This window comes from Sus scrofa, chromosome 6 (assembly GCF_000003025.6).
Source record: "Sus scrofa isolate TJ Tabasco breed Duroc chromosome 6, Sscrofa11.1, whole genome shotgun sequence".
NCBI lineage: Eukaryota > Metazoa > Chordata > Mammalia > Artiodactyla > Suidae > Sus > Sus scrofa.
In genome coordinates this window covers 149,619,631-149,643,489 of record NC_010448.4, presented here as the reverse complement: position 1 = coordinate 149,643,489, position 23,859 = coordinate 149,619,631, and the positions used below count along the sequence as shown (strand labels likewise).

The 23,859-nt window shown below is 35.1% G+C and overlaps 1 protein-coding gene across 4 annotated transcripts in view; it reads left to right on the top strand.

Moving 5' to 3' along the window:
• The window catches only part of ATG4C (autophagy related 4C cysteine peptidase), a 131,642-nt gene that overhangs the window by 48,470 nt on the left and 59,313 nt on the right, over positions 1–23,859 (top strand). For 3 of the 4 annotated variants that reach the window (XR_002344396.1, XM_013988887.2, NM_001190284.1), the window contains 3 exon segments: positions 4,044–4,122; positions 4,783–4,859; positions 9,978–10,097. Coding sequence is in view for 2 of the 4 variants with exons in the window: in XM_013988887.2 (XP_013844341.1) it covers positions 4,044–4,122; positions 4,783–4,859; positions 9,978–10,097 (276 nt within the window). In the remaining 2 variants the exon portion in view is untranslated. 4 annotated transcript variants of the gene reach the window in all.

Here is a 23,859-nt window from a genome sequence, read left to right as displayed (position 1 = left end):
ACTTACGTGTATAGACAGAAATGATGAAGATAGTGTGGGGGGAGGTTCCAACTTTGTTTTCCTCATATGAGCCAGTTAAAAATCTGTTCAATGTCAGGACACATAATACTTTTTCCAAAAGAACCTGTCTAATTATATTATCTTGTTGTCACAAAACTTTAACTTTTGAAATACTTAGTTTCTGGTTGAGAGTGTAGTATTTGTATTATTTTCATAGTTTTAATAAAATCAAGGCCAGAGATGGAAGTCCTCTTTGAATGGAGTGTTACAGCACATAGTAATCTTGAAATAAAGTCTAGATTTAATCCTATTTTGTGATCCCTATGTTGGGTGAAGCATATAACCTCACTCTAGACTACACTGATTCTAAAAATCTCTGGGCAGTTATTTTCAACATGGGTTATAAAAAGTCTTCTAGCTGGTATATTGGATTTTCCTAATAGTTACTAAAACTTTGCCGGCATTCTTGTTATTAATAACACCAATACTATAACTAATAGCATATGAATCCTCTAGACAAAAGTAGCGTTTTGATTTCTAACATGTAGACTCTTGAATAGATTGTTGTTGGAATGTGGGAAGCTAGGAACCATTTCATCTTATGAATTGAGCAAGGGTTTTGAGTCTTGTGGCATGTCATGTGTCTCTGTTGGTTGTAACCAAATCTGCAGTGGAGTCCCCTGCCTTCTCTATGACTATGAACAGGTCAGAAACCGAGACAATCTTAGAACTGATTCTTTTGGCAAACCTCCATTTCTGGTAAAATTGGCTGCAGATGGCTTTGAGACATGCTTCATCTGGCTAAGGGCATTGCTGTTTAGTAATGTTGATAGTACTTATCAGATGGCAGGACTGCCAAATGCTCTTGAGTTTTATTGGAGTCTGAATTGCAGTGAAACAAACCACAGTACTTAGTAATACTTAGTACCTAGCACATAGGAGTTGCTCAACAAATATTTGTTAACGCTCATATTTGTATAACACTTTCAATACAGATTTATCTCATTTTCCCCTCACAATCGCTAGAAACTGGATTGTCTTTATAATATAGAAATGACAGAAGTTAAATGATGTGTTTAAGTTCAGATAGCAAGCTGATAACAGAAAGCAAAACTTTCGTTGTTTTTCGTATCTTCCCCTAAAATATGGACTTTCTAAATATAACATTTCTTTGATGTTCTTTTAATTTTATTTTACCCTATAGTTTCACTTATAGAGTAGTGACTATTGAGACATTTAAAATTTTCAATTATCAGGTAAAAATGAAATGACTGAGAAAGGAGATTTTATGTTAGGTGTTACGCTTGGTCAGGGGTTGGTTGGGTCAAAAGCCACAATGAGAGCATGTAAAGAGTCATTCACTTAGAAGTGAAGAAACAGTATTTCTAATAACCCTAAAAGAAAAGTCACTTCTTCCTCTTCCATTTCTGCTTACTTTTCTTCTTCTTCTCTACCTCTGGCTCTAGCACCCCACCCTTCTCCTTTCCTCTTCCCTTCCTACACTTCTTCCGTCTCCTCCTCTTTCAGCAGTTGTTTTTTTTCCAGCTAAACCATTGTATATTATACTCTCTAAGGTTTACCACTCAATTCTATTTTTTAAAGTATTTATTTATTTACGTCTAATTTTCAGGGCCACACCCATGGCATATGGAAGCGCCCAGGCTAGGGGTCGAATCAGAGCTGCAACTGCTGGCTTATACCACAGCCACAGCAACGTGGGATCCGAGCCACGTCTGTGACCTACACCGCAAGTCATGGCAACACCAGATCCTTAACCCACTGAGCAAGGCCAGGGATTGAACCTGTGTCCTTATGGATACTAGTTGGGTTCGTTTCTGCTGAGCCACTACGGGAACTCCTGTAAGTTATTAATCAAGGTAATTCCACAGTATTTCAGAGATGGTCACATCTCCTGCTACTTTCTGTGGGGAGAAACAGTGTGGTGCTTTATCAGCCCTTACCTTGGGAAGTTTATTTATTTATTTAAGGACCTGGAATGAGGAAAAATCCAGTATGCTCTTTTTCTTCAGTAAGACAAATTAGGACTTTCCTTTTTGACTGATTACTTCAGTTTTATTTATTGCTTCATGGATACAGCTCAATCAATTCTCACCAGTAGATAACTGTGAAAAAGCTTTTTTAGGAACGAAGAAGTGTTTCAGGTTTCTGAAGAAACAGCTTCTTATATATAATGGCATTTTAGCTTCGAATCCACTTCTAAGTGTTTGTTGCTAAGTCTGCTCTATTCTGTTGAAGAGGAAATACAGATGTCAAGAACCAAGTCTTTCTTCTATTACCTGAAATCCTTTTCCTGAGGAGAGGCAGTGATGATTCTTGCTATGTATTTTTTCCTCATCTGTGAGGGACTTAGAGCTTTCACTTCCTCAGGGGACCCTATGTCAGAAACATTGTATTTCAGCTGATCAGATTGCCTCAAGTGAAAGTAAGGCACTAATTGTGTCAAGGATTTTTAAGGGAAAGCAATAGAATAACAGAACTGTTAATTGAATTATAATAACTGTTGAATAATAATAATTATTATCAGTTTTTATATAATTTCATCTTAATTTGTTTTTTGGTTAGCTCTAAAATTTTAACCTAATATGCTTTCTCTGTTTTATTTAATTTTTTCAGTTGCAGTTCTCTTTTCCAGAAAAACTCTATGGTATTTTTACAAGATGAAAATATATAAGGTTATTCTATTTAGAGGGTTATTTATAGCAGTGAGAACCTGGAAACAACTTAAGTATTTGTAATGGAGATTTTAAAGCACATTTTGTTATTTTCATAAAATACGGTATTTTTACAGCCATTAAATATTATAGATTTATATTTATTGATAGGAAAGATGTTTATGAGATAATGAGTGACAGAAGTTACAACAGCATATGTTGTCTGATGCCATGTATGTGAAATTGCATTTGTAAATATATAAGTGAATATATATAATATAGACAGATGTTAAGAAGGTATTGCCTTAAATGTTTAAACAATATACTTTCAATTGGGGTTTTGGGAAATTTTTACTTTTTTATTTATTTTCTGTATGTGTTTTTTTAGTAACTACCACGTATTATTTTTGAGAAAATAGTTAAGTTTAAACAAAATTCTGTGGTTTGTTTGTTAAAGGAAAAAAGCATTCGTCCATACAGTCTTTATTTTTGTATCTTTTAGATTTTGAAACATCCTCTCATTTAAGAGATGGAAAGTTTAACTATTGTTTAATACTTTGGGGGTTTTATAGCGTATGCTTCATCATTAGCAGTGTTTTCTAAATAATATACGCTAAAATTAATGTAAAAACTATTGACATGATTTTGATTGACACCATTCCATGGATATATTTTTAAAAAAAGTGTAGAACTATTTGGCCCAGCTTCAGTAGAGTTCTGCTTAGAATAGATGCTGAGGGAAATACTAAATGATTTATTGCGATATCACTGATATTTTAAGATTAATAAAATGGCTTTAAATATAATAATAATAATTTTCCTTGGATTAAATTGTTTTCATTAGTCTTTATGCTTATTCTAAATGTAATAGCATAAAATTTTTGTCAAATGAATGCCATTGTTTAAAAATAGTTTTTAGTTTGGGATTTTAAGACTCAAGGTACAGTGAAAACTAACAATGTCTAATAATGATTTTTAGTATTTAAAAAAGTCTGATGAAAATACTATATTGATCATAGCACGGCTGCACCAGCTAACCCAAAGACTCTCTGTTTTGGCTTTTGCACAGACTTTTATTGCCTCTTTGTGATTATGTTGTTAATCTTAGTATCTGGAACATACTAGGTGTTTAATGTTGCCGAGTGACGCTCTAATCAGAAGATTTACTTTAGTTGTGTTAAGCTTGAGTGATTTAAAAATAATGGAAGATGGTTTGGTAGACAAAAGGATTTCAGAGCATGAGGGCAAATGTAACAAAAATAAGACTGGTGGTGAAAAATTTGGGAACTACTATTATTAGTCAAATTTGGTTGTTTCGAATAATTAGCATTGGTCTCTTGACTCTAAATCTAAATTAATTTCTTTTGGCAGGGTATTTTAAGCCTTGAATATTGTGTGGGTATTATTGGTGGCAAACCTAAACAGTCATATTACTTTGCTGGATTTCAAGGTTAGTGATTTAGTAAAATATATTTCTTCCCTGTTTTCTTTGAAAAGTCGGAAAGTTAATATAGGATCTTCTAGGAACAGGATGATTAACGGAGCAAAATGAATACCTTATAAATTCATCAGTCCTACACATAGCCACTCATTTGTCATTTGGTCCACAACATAATTGGATTCTGTAAAATGTATGTCTAATTTCTGTTATTGCATAAACAAGGCATAATTTATTGGTTTTACTAAACTTCAGAAGAAATTGCTGCCACATTCCGGCAGTTGCTATTTACATATTTACTTTTTACCAGTTTTAGTGGTGCTAGTTGATGATAAAATGACAAGCAATATGTTCTTCTTGTCAGGATAAAGTAGTGCAATACATTTTTCATATGCAAACTGTAGAATATAATTGTGTGTTTGTGAAAGTAATTTTATCACCAAAAATTAAATGACAGTCTCATCACTTTATAAAAATTCTGCTTATACAAGCATATTTGATTATGCAAAAGTTAATCTGTCCTGTGCAAACCTATGTTTCAGTCAATGAATATCAGTCTGGCAAGCTGTTACTCCCAGATTTTTTTCAGCTATTCTACATAGAAATTGGATTGTAAGCAGTGTAATAATAAGGTGTTTTTTGAATTACTTGTCTTCTGTTTTGTCCTTGTAGATGACAGTTTGATTTACATGGATCCTCATTACTGCCAATCTTTTGTAGATGTCAGCATAAAGGATTTCCCTCTTGAGGTACTGTGGATAAAGAGCTGGTACTGTTTTCTTACCATATGAAGCAAACTCTAATTATGGGGCGATGTGCTAGGCAGCTATGTTTTATGGTATTACAATTACAAGTCATTAATACATATTTGACTGTTTTATAAAACCATAATCCATACAGTGGTCAAAGTTAAATAATGCATTGCTAGATTTTAATTTGTGATACACTTTCTTCTTCATTTATCTTTGTCTCTAACTTGTTAGATACCCTGGCCCTAGCAAAATAAATGATCAAGCCTCCAAGTAATTTTGTACATATACAGCTGAACAGCACTGAGGAGTTTAAAATGTTAGTCATGTTTTAAAAAAGAAAGGGGGAAAAAAGAAAAATAAAGAAGATGATGGAGTTGGGTTAGAATGACAAAGTGATTGATTGAAGGAGACTACCTGCTAAATTATTCTGCTTTAAGTATAGTAATTAAGTCTTAGCTTCTAGTTAAGTTTTCATGAGCTTTAGCTGGGTTTCTAATATTTGTTTTAGCTTTGGTTTCTTAAAGTCTTCTTTTCCTTTATGTTGATCATTTTCTGACCCAGTATTTTAATTCAGAAAATTTTGAGAGTGCACGAGACATGTAATTACTGCATGGTTTTGATTCCTGTCTTCCTGGTTGATGTTTTCACAGACTTTTAAAATAATTTTAATCACTTGAATGGCATGGATCCCTAATTCCCAAGGCTTAACAAGTTGAAATGTGGTTTAGTACTTTCTTTTAGTAATGGCTTGCTAGCTAATATTAGTACCTAATAAGTATTTAAGGGGTGGTAGATTATGCAGTGGATAAACCACACATTAAAACCTGGTTCTAGAAGATACATTATAAAACAGCCTAGTATGTTTTGCAGACTGTTACCTCAACTAGAGTACAAGCACCTTGAAGACAGAGATCAGCTTTTCTTTCTACTTTCTTCCTGAATAATATTTTATATGTAAATCTTAATAAATACTTCTAGATGACTAATTGATACTGTGGGGGAGCCTATAGAATTAGGCTGTGTTAACCACACTGCAGTTCTCTTTCTTCTGCATTGTGGACTTGGAGCACCGATTTTTGTGTCTGAGTTACATTTCCCGTTTATCTGTGCCAAACGGACTCCTTACAAAAGTAGAAACTTGAGATTCAGAGGTAAACTTGTTCATAGTGTTCGAGGATTATCTAAAATAGGCAAATTAGAAGATTATTAGTGTTGGTTATTTTGGTCACTAGAAGGAGACTATTCATCTGGTATTTTGAGAGACCTCTGCAAAGGTAGCTGGTCAGTGAATATCCTGGTGGTGTCTATACCATCAGTGTGAGGAAGGTTTACAGCTCCTCATTAGGAGGCTGTTGGCACCACTTCACAAGTGTGTCAGTAAAAGCTTAAAGTGGGGTGGTGGAGGTGAGAATGGAAAAGAAGAGTTGATTTTAAGAGAATTCGTAAGGTAAAATTTGGTGAAATTGGGTAACTTCTTAAAGGCACAGAAGTATTTATTTCTTATATATCTAGATACCAAGAAAAGTGGGTTTAAAATGAGCTTTAAAATGAGCTTTAAAATGAACTGTGGGTTCCCATTGTCAGTGGTTAGGAAAGGCAGAGTTTCCGTTGTTGGGATGAGAGAACTAGTGGATGTACAATTTATTATACCGATTTTTAATGTATATGTGTGTATACATGCATGTTTGTGTGTGTATGTATTTAATAAGTGAAGATTTCTTAAACCAGAGACTATTGCTTCATGTTATTTATCATGCACTTTCAGAATGACTGATTCACTTTACAAATACTGATTCTATTCCATTATGAAGGTGATATTGTATTACTTTAATATTAATATTCTATTAATAAGGTAAGAAAAGCCTGATTTAAGAGATGTGTTCATCTCTTCTGATTCCTGGGCCCCCAATTCCAAGTTTCAGGTTTTAGGAGGTTCACACTGTGTGACTGTTTTACTCTATCCTAATAAATTCAGAAAATAGTGGCATGAGAGCTATTCGGATTATGTGATGTGATTAGATAGATGAGTGAACTCGTCAGTGAAGGATGTACCCTTTATGAATTACATACGTGAACTGCAGTTAGTAGGAGGTGCTTTTTAGGAGCGGGTGTGTCCTCTAATTAATTATCTTAGGAAGCTTTATCAAAATCACCAAAATAACAGCTACACCCAAAGTATTTGTTTCAGTGTTATTTGTATGTTGAGATAACAGAACCAGTATTCCAAATAATAAGCCTAGAACAGTACCTAGAATTTAGAAGGTGCCTAAGAAGTGTTTGTTGAGGCATTAAATAAATATCATATTTAAAAATGGAATAAGTGGGAATTGACTCAGGCCAGTTTTTTTTCAGAAACATATTTTTTTGTCACAGAAGTATATCTAGTGAATACTCACAAACACATATGTGTTTGTGAAGTAGAAGCTGCTACTATGACCAGTCATCAGAATTTTAAATATTAAAAAAGAAATACAAGCTCAGGAGTTCCCGTCGTGGCGCAGTGGTTAACGAATCCGACTAGGAACCACGAGGTTGCGGGTTCGATCCCTGCCCTTGCTCAGTGGGTTGACAATCCGGCGTTGCGGTGAGCTGTGGTGTAGGTTGCAGACGCGGCTCAGATCCTGCGTTGCTGTGACTCTGGAATAGGCCGGTGGCTACAGCTCCGATTTGACCCCTAGCCTGGGAACCTCCATATGCTGCGGGAGCGGCCCAAGAAATAGCAAAAAGACAAAAAAAAAAAAAAGACAAAAAAAAAAAAAAAAAGAAATACAAGCTCAGAGAATTATCACTAAGTGAACATAGTTGTATAGTGCAACTTGGGAAAATATTTTAAAGTTCCTTAACCCACTGTGCTGGGCAGGGGGTTGAACCTGCATCCCAGTGCTCCCAAGAGGCTGCCGATCTCATTGCACCACAGAGGGAACTCTAATCCTGTATATTGTTAAGTAGCAAGTTTACCTATCTCTTGTCTCTCCAGATGTTTTTGTTTGTTTGTTTTTGCTTTTTAGGGCTGCACATGCAGCATATGGATGTTTCCAGGCTAGGGGTCGAATCTTGAATCAAAGCTGCAGCTGCTGGCCTATGCCACAGCCACAGCAATGCCAGATTGAAGTGCATCTGTGATCTACACCACTGCTCATGGCAACATCAACTGGATCCTTAACCCACTGAGTGAGGCCAGGGATCGAACCTGCATCCTCATGGATACTAGTCAGTTTCATTGCTGCTGAGCCACAACAGGAACTCCCACCTTTCCAGATGTTTTTAATCTCTCTTTATAAATAAAACAGGTGAAACTCTGTTAGAAAAAAGTCCAATGAAGACAATATTTGTGTTGACTAGAACTCTGGATGTTCTAGTTCAGTGAGATTGGGTCTCACTGTAAAGTAAACATTAGCTAAATACTTTGTAGAAGTCATAGTTTTGAAAACACGTTTGGTCTGTGTTTACTAGTATGATTTTGGATTTGAATCTAATATGTGACTGAACTACCTGTAAGGAAAAGAAACCAGCTTGAATGTGTTCATTTTGTATATCCTCTGGTGCTATGGGGTATTAGTTGCATCACTAGGATGTAGGGGGAGAGAAAAGAGTGATTTTGATCAATTTACCATGAACATAATTATGAAAGCCTGTGTTTTTCTGCATTTTAATAGATAGTTTCAAGTTGAAATTCCTTCGTTTTAAGCATTAAATGTAGGGAAATTTTAAGTTTATGAGTTCAAATCCAGCCTAGATTATTTCTTGAGCTTATTCGTAATTTAAAAGTATAAAATATACAAAAAGAAATTTCCATATCTTTCTCCACCTTCCCAGTTTTCTCACTCTCCTCTCAACTTGTTAATTTTTGTGTGCGTGTATATATATATATAGGCTTATGCAAGTATAAGAAAATATGAATACATATTTATGGACTTTTTTTTTTTTTTTTTTTTTTTTTTTGGCTTTTTGCCTTTTCTAGGGCCACTCCCATGGCATATGGAGGTTCCCAGGCTAGGGGTCTAATTGGAGCTGTAGCCGCTGGCCTTTGCCAGAGTACAGCAGTGCGGGGTCCGAGCCACATCTGCGACCTACACCACAGCTCACAGCAACGCCAGATCCTTAACTCACTGAGCAAGGCAGGATCGAACCCGAAACCTCATGGTTCCTAGTCGAATTCTTTAACCACTGAGCCACGACGGGAACTCCTGGACTTCTTTTTTATGTAATTTTTTATACATACAAAAAAGGATTTGGTATGAACATCCACGCAGTTAAAAAAAAAAGCAAAACTCTTATACCAGAATGTGGTGTAAGAGAGTGAAGGGGGGAAAAAAGATTGGAATGATTAGCTTTATATTCTGCCCTTTTCCTGCTTGTGCTTTTTCCGAAGATACCAGACTCTACTAATAGCCACAGCCTATTTGCAAGAGTGGAGAGTCTAGAGCAGTCTTCCCATCCCATTTATATCTTTGGCACTGTGACCACTTAAAAAAGGTGAACTGAGGGACAGGAGGACTGAGAAGGAGGAGGTCAGGGACACAGCTTTCACCTGTGTCCTGTATGGGATTAAACAAGGACTTGAGGTAAAGCTCATGTAGTTATGTGCTAATTGTGTCAGTTGCTGAAACTCTCAAGTTGACCTCTTTTCATATCATTATGGAACATTTTCATGAACCTGCATGTTTGTTTACAAAGTCTTTGTTTTCTTATTCAAAAAGGTTTATAAATATTAAAAAACCCTAACCAAACTTAATTGCGCTTTCGTAGAAATAGTTAACTGATTCTAAACCTTGTACTAGCTTATTCATAGCTTCTCAGAGATACATTTTTCTTCCCTTCTGCAAGTGTTAGAAATGTCTATCCCTTTTGACACACTTCCTTTCTTTTGCAGAATGACACTAATATTGCATAAGGTGGCACTTTGGTGAATTGAGTATGCACAGCGCTGACCCATGTTTTACAGCTTTGGAGACTGGGAGGGATTATCTGCACAGGATAGACTAAAACACCATTGCAAAGCATGTTTATAATTTGGAGAAAAGCTGGATAGCAAGTTTTAAATTAAGTAATATTTTTGTGTATTCTTAAATCCATCAAACAAAACTAAATCCTAAATAACTTTTAAAATTACAGACATTCCACTGCCCTTCTCCCAAAAAGATGTCATTTCGAAAAATGGATCCTAGCTGTACAATAGGATTTTACTGTCGAAATGTTCAGGACTTCAAACGAGCTTCTGAAGAAATCACTAAGGTATTTTTATTTTAAATATTATAATAATATTTGTAAATGATTTAGTTTTTATTAGAGTTAGTATATAAGAAGACAAAAAATCTATAAATTATGATACTTTTATAAAATTTCCCATTGAATGTTAGTATTATTAGGAATATTGTGAACCAGAGAATACAACTATTTGGGGATTCCTGCCTTTGGGTCTAATGAAACAGTTGAAAGTATTGTTTGCTCCACTAGGTGGCACTGTTGAAATAAAAATCCCTTCAAACTGCAGCCATGTGCAAGCAATTAGGTTGTATTTTATTTGAAGAGGATTTTAAAAGGGCAATACCTTGGGGGTAGAAAAAAATTAATGAATTATTTGATCAAGCTAAATTGTGCATTATTTCTTATTAGTCCAAGTGCTTCTTTGATTTTTTTTTTAAGAGAAATGGTATTTTTGGATTTCTTAGAACTGCTTTATCAAATGAGCTGTGTTGTTACTTTCCAATAAGCTTGTTTAATCTGATCTATTCTACTTATAGGATCTTTGAAATAGGTTTATTTAACTCCTGTTATTACCTTTAAACTTCTGCATTTTTCTGGTCCTTGAGTACTGCTGAAACATTTATGGGGCCTTAAGGTCTGTCTACATTTATTACTTTAGAAAATCAAAAAGATTACTTATTTAGGAAGTAAGCATAATTGGATGTCTCTTATTAGTATCCATAGTTGTAGGTTATCATTTATGGTAAGTAAAACCAATATTAGAATCATTTTGGGGAATTCTTGAGCTCAGCTATAATAGTATACCTTATTACTGCTTTACTTCAGTTAATTTTATTTAGAAAAATGAACATAATGATTTGAAATTATATTTTTACAATGTAAAAATAGGATGAAAAAGTTAAATACAAAGTTTAGTTTAAGCTAGGTTTAGTTTACTTGACCTGCCATGTAAAAGAAGAAATTTAACAGGAACATGACAGAAAAATGAATGAGGAGAGGAGAAAATGAGATATGTGAGAACCTTTTCTTATTCCTCATTTCTCACAGTTGTCGTCTTCTCCTTTCCAACTTGAAAGGCCAAGTGAACATAAGAAAATATGTTTTCCCCATTTTCCACCTCTTTTATTACTTGAAATTAGTATATACTTTTGTATATCTTAGTTTGACAATTCTGTCTTTATAAAGTGTGATGCATTTGCTAAAATATTCAAATACAGACGATACTGAATAATGTTGGTGAACATTTTCCATTAAAAAGTCTCCTTTCTGTTTTCATTAGTATATTTTATATCTGAGTTGAAGTAGTGTATTTAAAGTAGTAAAGTAGTCTACTCCTGGAATGGAAACAAGCCAAATTATGATTACCAAGTTGAAAAAAACAGTATTTGTAAATGAGTTGCATATCGATATTTTCTGTTTAAAAACAAATAGTTTTTGTGGTTTTTATACTAATAGTTATAGTTTTTACACTGGAAGAATACTTAGGAATTATTGCTTTTGATGTATCCAAGTAATATGCAATATTAAAGCAAAGAGAAACCATATTGAAATATCATTTGGAAGTACTGAGAATTTTGCTGGAGTCAATTAACTTTGCTTCAATTTTGCTTAATGTTCTTAAGTTAATAGCTTTCTGCAGCAATGTAAAAAACTCACTTTGTCAATTAATAACTTGATCATTTACTTTTGCTTTGAATATTGTAAGTTAAGCAGTTTTCCTTCTTAAAAATTGAATTTTGCATTTTTAGTTAAACTGTTAGCTTTTTTCTTTGAAAATTAAAATGTCTTAAAATACCTGTTTCTATGTAGGATATTTTCAGTTTTCTCATTTTAAAAATGAGGCCAGGTAGTTTACATTCTCATGTTTACTTTGTAATGCTATGTGAATGAATATTCCAGTGTTTATGCCACATGATTTTTAAAATGTTAATCAAAATTGTTAAATTAATTCCGCATGTAGCCGAGCTCAGTCCCACAAGTGTCTGAACAACTATCATGTTGAAAGCATAAAATGACTAAGCCATGATCCCTGCTTTCGCCCTCAAGTAGCATTTACAGTTCAGGAGGTGGAATAAGACAAGTACATATGTATTACATTGAATATGATAAGTATACATACAGAAAGAGAAATAAATTGATAGCGGAAGGAAGAGTGTTAAAATGAGAGAGATGGCACGTCTAAGTCAGTTCTTTATTGTGATAGTGATATTTAACAGGGGCCCTAAATTGTAGGCTTAATTTCTATTGGCTCAGGAAGAAGGAAGGGTACTTCAAGCAGAGGAAATGACAAGAGGAAAGATGTTGGAAAAGAAAAATGTAGAGCTTGTCTAGAGAATGGCAAATAGTCCAGTCTGTTAGATGCCATGGATACATGTGGGATAGGGCTTCTGTCCTTTGAGTGCCCGAGTTAGAATCCGTAGAGGTATGGCCTGGGAGCCACCGTTTCTAACAAACCTCCCAAGTAGTCTTGATCACCAAATCTGAGAACCACAGGTATAAGACAGTGCAGCCCAAAGTGAGATATTTGATGTCTTTAGGTGAATCTACGACAAATATTTGAATACTTATATATTTATATTCATACTGGAAAAGTATAGTCGGTTTATTGAACATAGGATTTCCTTCTTATCAAGGACCTGTACAGGGGCTATTTGAGTTGAAATTATGAAAAGAAAAATATTCGTTCATCTTAATAGGGCTGGCACATATAGTGAAAATAAGGAAGGAGACGTATAAATGTCCAGGGCTTGGGAAATGCTGCTATAGGAAACGGTGAAGGATGAGGCTGGCAAAGGAGGTTAGAATAATATTGTGGAGAGTCTTGGATGCCAGGCTGAAGAAGTTTGTACTTTAGCAATGTGTTGATTGTATTAAAGTAGTTTTTAAAAATTTCAAGCATACAGGAGTTCCCGTGGTGGTGCAGTGGTTAACGAACCCGACTAGGAACCATGAGGTTGCGGGTTCGGTCCCTGCCCTTGCTCAGTGGGTTAACGATCCGGCGTTGCCGTGAGCTGTGGTGTAGGTTGCAGACGCGGCTCGGATCCCGCATTGCTGTGGCTCTGGCGTAGGCCGGTGGCTACAGCTCCGATTGACCCCTAGCCTGGGAACCTCCATATGCCGCGGGAGCGGCCCAAGAAATAGCAACAACAACAACAACAACAACAAAAAGACAAAAGACAAAAAAAAAAAAAAAAATTTCAAGCATACAGAAATATAGAGGGTAATGTAATAAATACCATGTGCTACCATTAAGCATGAGGAAAAAAATCCCACATATGTGTAATCAAAGCACATTTTCCTTCCCCAATCATATTCCCGTATTTCCTTCTCAGTGGTAACCACTATCCTAAATTAGTGTATATTATGCTTGATATGTCCAGAAACAATGTATATACTGTTTTGTATGTTCTTAAACTTTTCATTGTGTGTTTCTATAAAAATATACATTTTTATATAATTTGCCTTTTCATTTGTTAGTGATTTAGAGATTGCATCTATTCTGTTGGTCTAGATTATTCTTTTAAACTGCTGAATACTAGTACCTTTTATATTTAAAAAAATTACTTATTTGATGTATAATTGATTTACAGTGTTAGTTTCTGGTATACAACAAGATGATTCACTTATATAAAAATAACACATACATGTATATGCATTTTTTCCATATTCTTTTTCATTAAAGATTATTACAAGATATTAAATATAGTTCCCTATGCTATATGGTAGGACTTTATTTTATATATTAGTAGTTTTAATATACTATATTTTAAAAATCTGTAAACACTTTTAAAAATCAAAGTATAGTTTATGTATAGTATTATATAAATTATGGGTATACAATATAGTGATTCACAATTTTTAAAGATTATACAACATTTATAGTCATTATAAAATATTGGCTATATTCCCCATGCTGTGCAATATGCCCTTGTAGCTTGTTGTACACCTAATAGTTTGTACTTTTTAATCCCTACTCCTATATTGCCCCTTCCCTGTTCCATCTTCCTGCTGTAACCACTAGTTTGTTCTCTATAGCTGAACCTTCTTTTTTGTGAAATTCACTAATTTCTTGTATTTTTTAGATTCCACATATTTGTGATATCATACAATATTTGTCTTCCTCTGTCTGACTTATTTCACTTAGCATAATGCCCTCCAGATCTGTCCTTGTTGCTGGGAATGGCAAAATTTCATTCTTTTTTAATAGCTGAGTGGTATTCCATTGTGTGTGTGTGTATGTGTGTGTGTTGATTGTATTGTGATGTTGAGTTGTATGAGTCCTTTATATATTTTGGATTTTAACCCCTTATGTCATTTACAAATATCTTCTCCCATTTAGTAAATTGTCTTTTCTTTTTTTGATGGTTTCCTTTGCTAGGCAGAAGCTTTTTTTGTTATAGTGCCACTTGTTTATTTTTGCTATTTTTGCCCTGACATGTCAAATTAAAAAAAATCATTGCCAAGACCAGTGTCGAGGAGATTGCTGCCTGTTTTCTTCTGGGAGTATGGTTTCATTTTATTCTTTAATCCATTTTGAGTTTATTTTTGCATACAGCGTGAGAAAGTATTCCAGTTTGATTCTTTTGGGGAGTAGGTGCATGTGCGGCAGGCCAGGGGTTCAATCGGAGCTTCAGTACAGGGCTACCCCACAGCCAAGCAATGCAGGATCCAAGCTGCCTCTGTGACCTACACCACAGGTCATGGCAATGGCGGATCCTTAACCCATTGAGTGAGGCCAGGGATTGAACCCGAATGGTTACTAGTCTGGTTTGTTACCACTGAGTCACAATGGGAACTCCCAGTTTGATTCTTTTGTGGGTAGCTATCTGGCTTTCTAACATCATTTATTGAAGAAATTATCTTTTCCTCAGTGTGTATTCTTACTTCCTTTGTCATAGATTAATTTACCATGCAAGTGTGGGTTTATTTCTAGGCTCTTTATTCTGTTCTTTTGGTCTATATATCTGGTTTTGTGTTAGTTCCATACTGTTTTTATTACTATACCTTTTTTTTTTTTCTTGATTTTTAGGGCCGCACCTGTGGCATATTGAACTTCCCAGGCTAGGAGTCTAATTGGAGCTATAGCTGCTGGCCTGTGCCACAGCCACAGCAACACAGGATCTGAGCCACATCTGCAACCTATACCACAAGCTCACGGCGACGCTGGTCCTTAACCCACTGAGTGAGGCCTGGGATCAAACCCGCATCCTCATGGTTCCTAGTCGGGTTTGTTAACTGTTGAGCCACAAAGGGAACTCCCTGATTACTATAGCTTTGCAGTGTAACCTGAAATAAGGGAGATTGGTAGCTCCAGCTTGGTTCTTCATTCTCAAGATTCCTCTAGCTATTTGGGGTCTTGGTGGTTAGATAAATTTTTTAGGAATATTTGTTTCAGTTCTGTGAAAAATGCCACCCGTATTTTAATAGAGATTGCATTGACTCTGCAGATTGCTTTCAGTAGTATGGACATTTTAGTGATATTCATTTTTCCAGTCCATTTATCTGTCTTCTTTGGTTTCTTTCATCAGTGTCTTCTAATTTTTAGAGTACAGGTCTTTCACCTCCTTGGTTAAATTTATTCCTTAGGTATATTATTCTTTTTGATGCAGTTGTAAATGGGATTTTTTTTTTTCATTTTCTTTATAAAAGTTCATTATTAGTGTATAGAAATGCAAAAAAGGAAAGAAAACCTGGAAAATACCAGATATTTGGAGATTAAACAACATACTACTAGACAATCAGTAAGTCAGTGAACATATCAAAGAGGAAATTAAAAAGAAGCCTCGAGACAAATAAAAATGAAAACACAACTTCCATAGTCTATGGTATAGAGCAACAGCAGTTCTAAGAGGGAAGTTCGTATTATACTGGCCTACCTCAAGAAACAAGAAAAATTTCAAACAATCTAATTTTAAATTTAAAGGAGTAGGGAAAAAAAGAACAAATAAAGCCCAAAGTTAGTAAAATGAAGGAAACAATAAGGATCAGAGCATAAATAAATGAAGGAGACTAAAAAAGCAGTAGAAAACTTTTTGAAATGATAAACAAAATCAACACACCTTTAACTAGACTCATCAAGCAGAAAAGAGCCCAAATAAACAAAAATGGAAATGAAAGATGAGAAATTACAACCAATACCACAGAAATACAAAGGATCATATGAGAAAGCTATGAACAATTATGTCAAAAATTAGACAACCTCGAAGCAATGGATAAATTTCTAGAAACATAACAATCTTTTAAGACTGAATCATGAAGAAATAGAAAAGCTAGATAGATTACTCGTAATGAAGTTGAATCATTAATCAAAAAACTCCCAGCAAAGTCCAGTTCCAGCTGACTTAACAGGTGAATTCTATCAAACATTTAAAGAAGTGTTAATACCTATCCTTTTCAAATTATTTGAAAAAATTGAGGAGGAGGGTACACTGGCCAGCATTGACCTAATACCAAAACTTGACAAAGGCAATGCAAAAAATGAAAATTGTAGGCCAATGTCCCTGATGAACATAGGTAAAACTCCTAAATAAAACATAGGCAGTAAGCTCTTGCCATCAGTTTTAGCAATATATTTTTGAATATGTCTCCTCAGGCAAGGGTGACAAGAGCAAAAATAAACGGGACTACATCAAACTAAAAAGCTTCTGCACGGTGAAGGAAACCATCCACAAAATGAAAAGGAAACTGATGGGGTGGGAGACAGTATTTGCAAATGATATATCTGATAAGGGGTTGATATCCAAATAAAGAACTCAGAACTCCATGTAAAAAAATACGACCCCCTTAAAAATGGGCAGAGGACCTGAACAGACATTTTTCTTTCTTTCTTTCTTTTTCTTTTTTTGGTCTTTTTACCTTTCCAGGACCGCTTCTGTGGAATATGGAGGTTCCCAGTCTAGGGGTCTAATCAGAGCTTCAGCCACCGGCCTACACCAGAGCCACTGCAACGCTCGGGATCCAAGCCACGTCTGTGACTTACACCACAGCTCACGGCAACGCTGGATCTTAACCCACTGAACAAGGCCAGGAATTGAACCTGCAGCCTCATAGTACCTAGTCAGATTTGTTAACTACTGCACCACGATGGGAACTCCTGAATAGACATTTTACTGAAGAAGACAGACAGATGACTAATAAACATGTGAAAAGACACTCAACATCACTAATCATCAGGGAAATGCAAATCAAAACCACAGTAACGTACCATCTTACACATATTAGATGGTTAAAATTACAAAGACAGTGGCAAGGGTGAGCAAGGATGCCGGAAAAAGGAACTAAGTATCGTGCACTGGTGATGTTAACGTAAATTGGTACAGGTGCTATGGAAAATAGTATGGAGAGTTCCTAAAAAGCTTAAAAATAGAGCTCCCATATAACTAGCACTTTAATTTCTGGATTAAAGTGTTTATACAAAGGCAATGAGAACACTGATTTAAGAAGATATATGTTGACTTAGAATATCATAGGTTAGGTGTACATGTATTCTGTTTTCTTTTTGTAATTGATTTCTAGTTTCATACTGTTGCTGGAAAAGATGCTTAGTATGATTTTAACCTTCTTAAATTTATTGAGACTTGTTTTCTGATCCAACGTATGATCTATCCTGGAGCATGTTTATATACATTAGAAAAAATGGGTTATTCTGCAGTTTCTGGATAGAATGCTCTGTATATATGTACGTTGAGTCCATCTGGTCTAATGTGTCATTTAAGGCTGATGTCTCCTTATTGATTTTCTGTCTGGATTATCAACTCATAGATGTAAGTGGGGTGTGACAATCCCCCACTATTATTGTATTGCTGACTATTTCTTCCTTTATTTATGTTAATATATGTTTTATATATTTAGGTGGTCCTATGTTGGGTGCATGAATGTTTACAAATGAATCCATTTTTAGGGCCACCCATTTATTGTTATAATGCCCTCTTTGTTTTTTATTATAGTTTTTGTTTTAAGGTCTAATTTGTGTAAGTATTGCTACCCCAGCTTTTTTGTTTATTTCCATTTGCATGACATGCCTTTCTTCATCTCTTCATTTTCAGTCTATGTCTTTAAGTTTGAAGTAAGTGTCTTGTAGGCAACATCTAGAAGGGTCTTTCCCTTCAGCCACCTTTTGTCTTTTGGATGGAGAAATTAGCTTATATACATTTAAAGTTATTATTAATGGGTATGTACATATTGCCATTTTGTTGATTGTTTTCTGACTGTTTTTGTAATTCCTCTCTGTTCCTTTCTTCCTCTCTTTTGCTTCTCCGTTGTGGTTTGATTGTTTTCCTTAGTGTTGTATTTAGATTCCCTTCTTTTTTGTGTGTGTGCATTTATTGTAATTTTGTATGTGTGTGGTTACTCTGAGTTTACATATAACATCCTATGTATGTAACAGTCCTTTTTAAGCTGATAGTAACTTAACTTTGAAGACATGCCAGAACTTTATATTTTCACTTTCCCTTCCATGTTTAATATTTTTGATGATGTATTTATATCTTTTTATTTTATACATCCTTGACTATTACTATGTTTTTAAAATTAATTGTACTACTTTTGTTTTTTTACCATTTGTACTTGCTTTATAAGTGATTGATTTACTATCTTTATTATTTATTCACCTTTTCCAGTGAGATTTTTCCTTTGTATGTTTTCTTATTAATTAGTGTCTTTTCTTTTTCTTTTTCTTTTTTCGTCTTTTTAGGGCTGCATCCGCAGCTTATGGGGTCCCTAGGGGTCCAGTTGGAGCTATAGCCTCTGGCCTACGCCACAGCCACAGTAATGCCAGATCCAGCCATGTCTGCATCTACACCACAGCTCATGGCAACACTGGATCTTTAACCCACTGAATGAGACCAGGGATCAAACCTGCATCCTCATGGATGCTAGTCAGATTCGTTTCTACTGAGCCATGACAGGAATTCCTAGTGTCTTTTGTTTTTAGCTTGAGATGTCCCTTTAGCATTTTTTGTAAGGCTAGTTTAGTGGTGATAAATTCCTTTAGCTTTTGCTTATCCATAAAACTCATAATCTCTCCTTTAATTCTGAGTAATAACTTTGCTGGGTAGAGAATTCTTGGTTAGCATTTTTTTTTTTTCTCTTTAAGCACTTTGAATATATCATGCTGATCCTCTTGTAGCCTATAAAGTTTTTCTAAAAAATATGCTCATAGCATTATGGGGTTTCCCTTATATGAAATAAGTTGCTTTTCTCTTGCTGCTTTTAAGATTCTTTATCCTTAATTTTTATCATTTCAGTTTTACGTGGCTGGTATGTTTTTCTTTGGGTTCATCTTACTTAGAACTTTCTGGGCTTCTTGGACATGGATATCTCTGTCCTTCCCCTGGTTATGGAAGTATTCATTATTTAAATAATTATTCTGGCCCTTCTCTCTCTCTTCTCCTGGGATTGCTATCATTGGAATGTTATCCCACTTGATGGTGACCCAGAGGTCCTTTAAGATAGCTTCACTTCTTTCAATTCTTTTTTTCATTTTGCTGCTCTGTCTGGGCGTTTTCCATTGCTTTGTCTTGTTGCTTGCTCACTCATGTTTCTGTTTCATCCATTCTGCTGTGTAGGTGGATATTTATTGTATCTATGGGAGGAAGTAACTTATGCTGCCTTTTTTTTTTTTTTCCCCCCTTTGGCTTTTTAGGCCTGCACCTGTAGCTCCCAGGCTAAGGGTCGAATTGCAACTGCAGCTGCCAGCCTATGCCACAGCCACAGCAATGCAGCATCCTAACCACATCTGTGACCTACACCACAGCTCAGAGCAATGGCAGATCCTTAACCCACTGAGTGAGGCCAGGGATTGAACCCACATCCTCATGGATACTGGTTGAGTTTGTTACCCGATGAGCCACAACAGGAACTTCCCATTTTGCTTCTTTCTGAAGAACATCCTTTACTATTTCTTTCAGTGCTGTTTGCTGGTGATAAAGTGTCTCAAGATGAATTATCGTCTTTATTTTGTCTTCGTTAAAAAATTTAAATAATTGCAACCTTATAAAAAGTTGTAAATATAATACAAATTTTTTTTCTGAGCTATTTGAGAGTAAGTTACCAACATGATGCCCCTTCACCCTTTAATAATTGGATGTGTAATTCCTCCATTCTCTTATCTGACTGCTGTACAACTATGAAAATCAGGGAAATCGCATTATTAGTACTATTCCTCAGAAACGATTCAGATTCTGCTAATTTTCCCAGTAGCGCTCTGTATAACAAAAGGATCCAGTTCAAAATAATATATTACATTTATATGTCTTCAATCTCCTTTAATCTAGAGTAGTTTCTTATCTTCCTTGACTTTCAGTTGACCTTGATACTTTTGAAGAGTTTAGACATTTTTTTTTTAAAAAGTACTTTTGAAAATTTTGTAGATTGTCCCCTTAGTTTGAGTTTGTCTGATGTTTCCTCATGATTTTTAAGGGTATGTATCTTTGTCAAGTATATCACAGAAGTAATGCTCCATGATTTTCTTCCTGCATCCTAATAGTTGGCACGTGATTTCATTTTGTCCCTTTACTGGTAATGTAAACTTTGATCACTTGATTATGTTGATATCTGCCAGGTTCCAGACCAGTGACTTCCCCAGCCCTAGTATGGATGCTGAATTTGCCCAGCCTCATCTAGTGCCTTTAGACATGAATTGTGTGGGGTACAAAGGGAAGAGAAAGAGTGTGGCTGTGTTATTCAAGGCTATTGTTCATTACCTTAAAGATACTTATTCCATTGTCTTCTGGCTTCTATTATTTCTTTATGTAGGTCCCCTCTCTAAGATTTTCACTTCTCAAGACATACTTTTCTTGGTTGCTCGCAGATGCTTTCTACCAGTGGCTTTATCTGCTTTACTTCTTATGATTGTTCTTGGTGGAAAGGTTAATCTCATCATGGACATCTAAATAAGTGTATTTATGAAATACTTCTTATTTTAGCTACTTCTTTTAAATTGTAAGATGTGATTATAAAATAAAAAGATCCACTAAAAAAATCTAACATAAAAACTGGTTTTATTTCTGTGTTTCTTTGGAATTTTATCACACGACTATTATTTATAGAAAGGAACTTGGGGTTATAGTTTTATCTTAAATCCATCCAAAGGAATTTTGTTACTAAAGTAAATTATAAAAGTAAAGTAAAAGAAATGAAAAGAATTTGGTTACTACTCTATAAATGGCAACCACGTTTTTCTGGATGCTCAGTCTAAAAACTTGGAGTCTTCTTGGATCCCCTCATCTAATCTATCAGCTAATCCCATCATCTCTCCTTCAGAATATATTTAGAATTTAACCTCTCACCACTATCATTATTACCCTGGTCCACTATGTATTTTCCTTCCAATTATTGTAGTAGTTTCCTAACTGATCTCCTTTGCTCCATCAATAGTCTGTTCTCAATACAGCAGTCAAGTGATCTCATTAAACTGTAACTAATATTATGTTACTTTTAAATTCGAAACCATATAGCAGCTTTCCAACTCTCTCAGAGTAAAAGCCCCAGCTTTTACAATGACCCATAAAGCCTTCTATGAATGGGATCTCTCTCCACCCCCCATTACCTCTCTGACCTCATCTCCTGCCACTCTTAGTTCACCCAAGTTCCACCACAGTAGCCTCTTTGAAAATGCCCTTCTGTTTCAAGGATTCTCTTTGTTTTCCTGTGCCTGTAATTCTCTTCTCGCAGTTGTGCTCGTGGTTCCCTCCTTCACTTCTTTCAGATTTTTACTCAAGTGTCACCTTTAGAGCTTCCCTGGCTGCCCTTTATGCAGTTGTTATTTCCCTTTGTTTTATGTTCTTCTTATTGTGTTCATGTAAGTACACACACACGTATATACATGCTGTATCATGTATAAACACATTATGCTTATTTAATTTATCAGCTTTCCACTCTTCTGGAATGTAATCTCGGTAAGGGCAGGAATATTTGTTGGTTTTGTATGTTATTGTGTCTCCATTGCCTATAACTGCCTATCATATTGTAGGAATTCAATAAATATTTGCTGAATGAAGAGATGGATTAAGGAGTTATGAATTAGCAAGGAGTGCAATGGTTGAATTAGTGTAGCAAGTCTAGTGTATTCTCACCTATTTCTTCTAGTGTATTTATTTACCTTAAATTGTTGTGTGCTTTATCTCCATAACAGTCCCTTTAATTACTGAAAATGTTTATCAAAAATTAATTTTCACCTTTATCAAAATAGTACATGAATAAATCTTAAAAGGTAAAATTGTAGGCTTATGCTAAAAAGCAGGAGTCCTTTGAAATGTTACTCCTCACTCCAGAGTACCTCCTCAGAGATAGTCGCTTTTAACCCTTTTAGCTATTTCTTTTGGTTTTTATCTCTGCACTTCTTTCTTTTTTCTTTTTGGCCGAACCCATGACATGTGGAAGTTCCCGAGTCAGAGCTCAAACCTGGACCATAGTTGCAACGTGTACCACAGCTGCAGCAATTCTGGATCTTGAAACTGGTGCACCACATGGGAGCTTCCACCTCTGCATTTCTAATACGATTCTCATGCTTATTTTGCCTTTTCTTGATTTATCCATTTTTGTACAGTATTTCCATTATTTATTAGTTTAATCCTATAGTGGTTGAGGATTTAGCTCTCTTCTCATATACTGTCACCCCATTTCCCCTTCTCCTAGCATGCACCCACAGATTTGGGTAAATCACTATTCAGTTTATGTTAATATACCTCCTTAATGTTCATTAATCTCATAGTATACTATGATCACATTTCCTTTTTCTCTAATTTTTATTTTCCTGGAGTTAGACTACCTCTCTTCTTACTTCCTTAGTGTGCTTTGTACCTACTGATTTTTTTTCTAATTTTTTGCTCATATCTGTGAAATACCTAGCAACGATTTTTTTTCATGAGTATAAATGTAAGAAAATCTATCATTCTATCTTCTTTCCTTCCTTTTCTGGAGACTCTTCTCTCTTAGTTTTCTGTTTGCTCCAGGCTTCACTGTTCTTGAAACCTGATGTGGAATTGTCCATTTGGACTTCCTAATGATACATTTCTGAATTGGATCTCCTATCTTCTGCATCTCTACTTAGTTTATTCCCTTGTTTTGCAGAAGCATAGTTTCTAGTACCTTCCCTAGAAAAGGGTGCATAGATAATAAAATTTTAAAATTCTTGTGTGTCCGATTATTTTAATTTTAATTTAATTTTAATTTACTGATGATTCAATTTGGTATAGAATTCTAGAATAAAAATATTCTCCCATCAAACTTTAGAGATATTGCTCTGCTCCCTTCTAGCATCCAGTGTTGCTGTTGAGAAGTTTAATGTCATTCTGAATTCTTTTCCTCCGAATGTAAACTTTTTTTTCTCTCTGAAAGTTTTCAGGTTTGAATCCTAGCTCCACCATCTCATTGCTGGGTGCCCTTAGCCATATTGCTTAACTTCTCTCTGCATCAGTTTTCTTGTGGAATGAAAATAATGATAGCTACCTTTCTCTGTAGCATCAAGAAGATAAAATGATTGCTAGATGAATGATTAGTTTATAGTAGGCACTATATCATGTGTTAGCTATTGTTAATTATTCCTAGTATGCTGAAACTTCAGCATGTGTTTTGGTTTGCATTACTTTTCCTTGATTGTCTTTGTTTCCTTCCATTCTGAGAAATTTTCTTGAAATTAAAAAAAAACCAAAAAAACATTTTTGGAGTTCTCATCGTGGAGCAGCAGAAACAAATCTGCCTAGGAACCATGAGGTTGCGGGTTTGATCCCTGGCCTCCCTCAGTGGGTTAAGGATCTGGCATTGCTGTGGCTGTGCTGTTGCTTTTTAA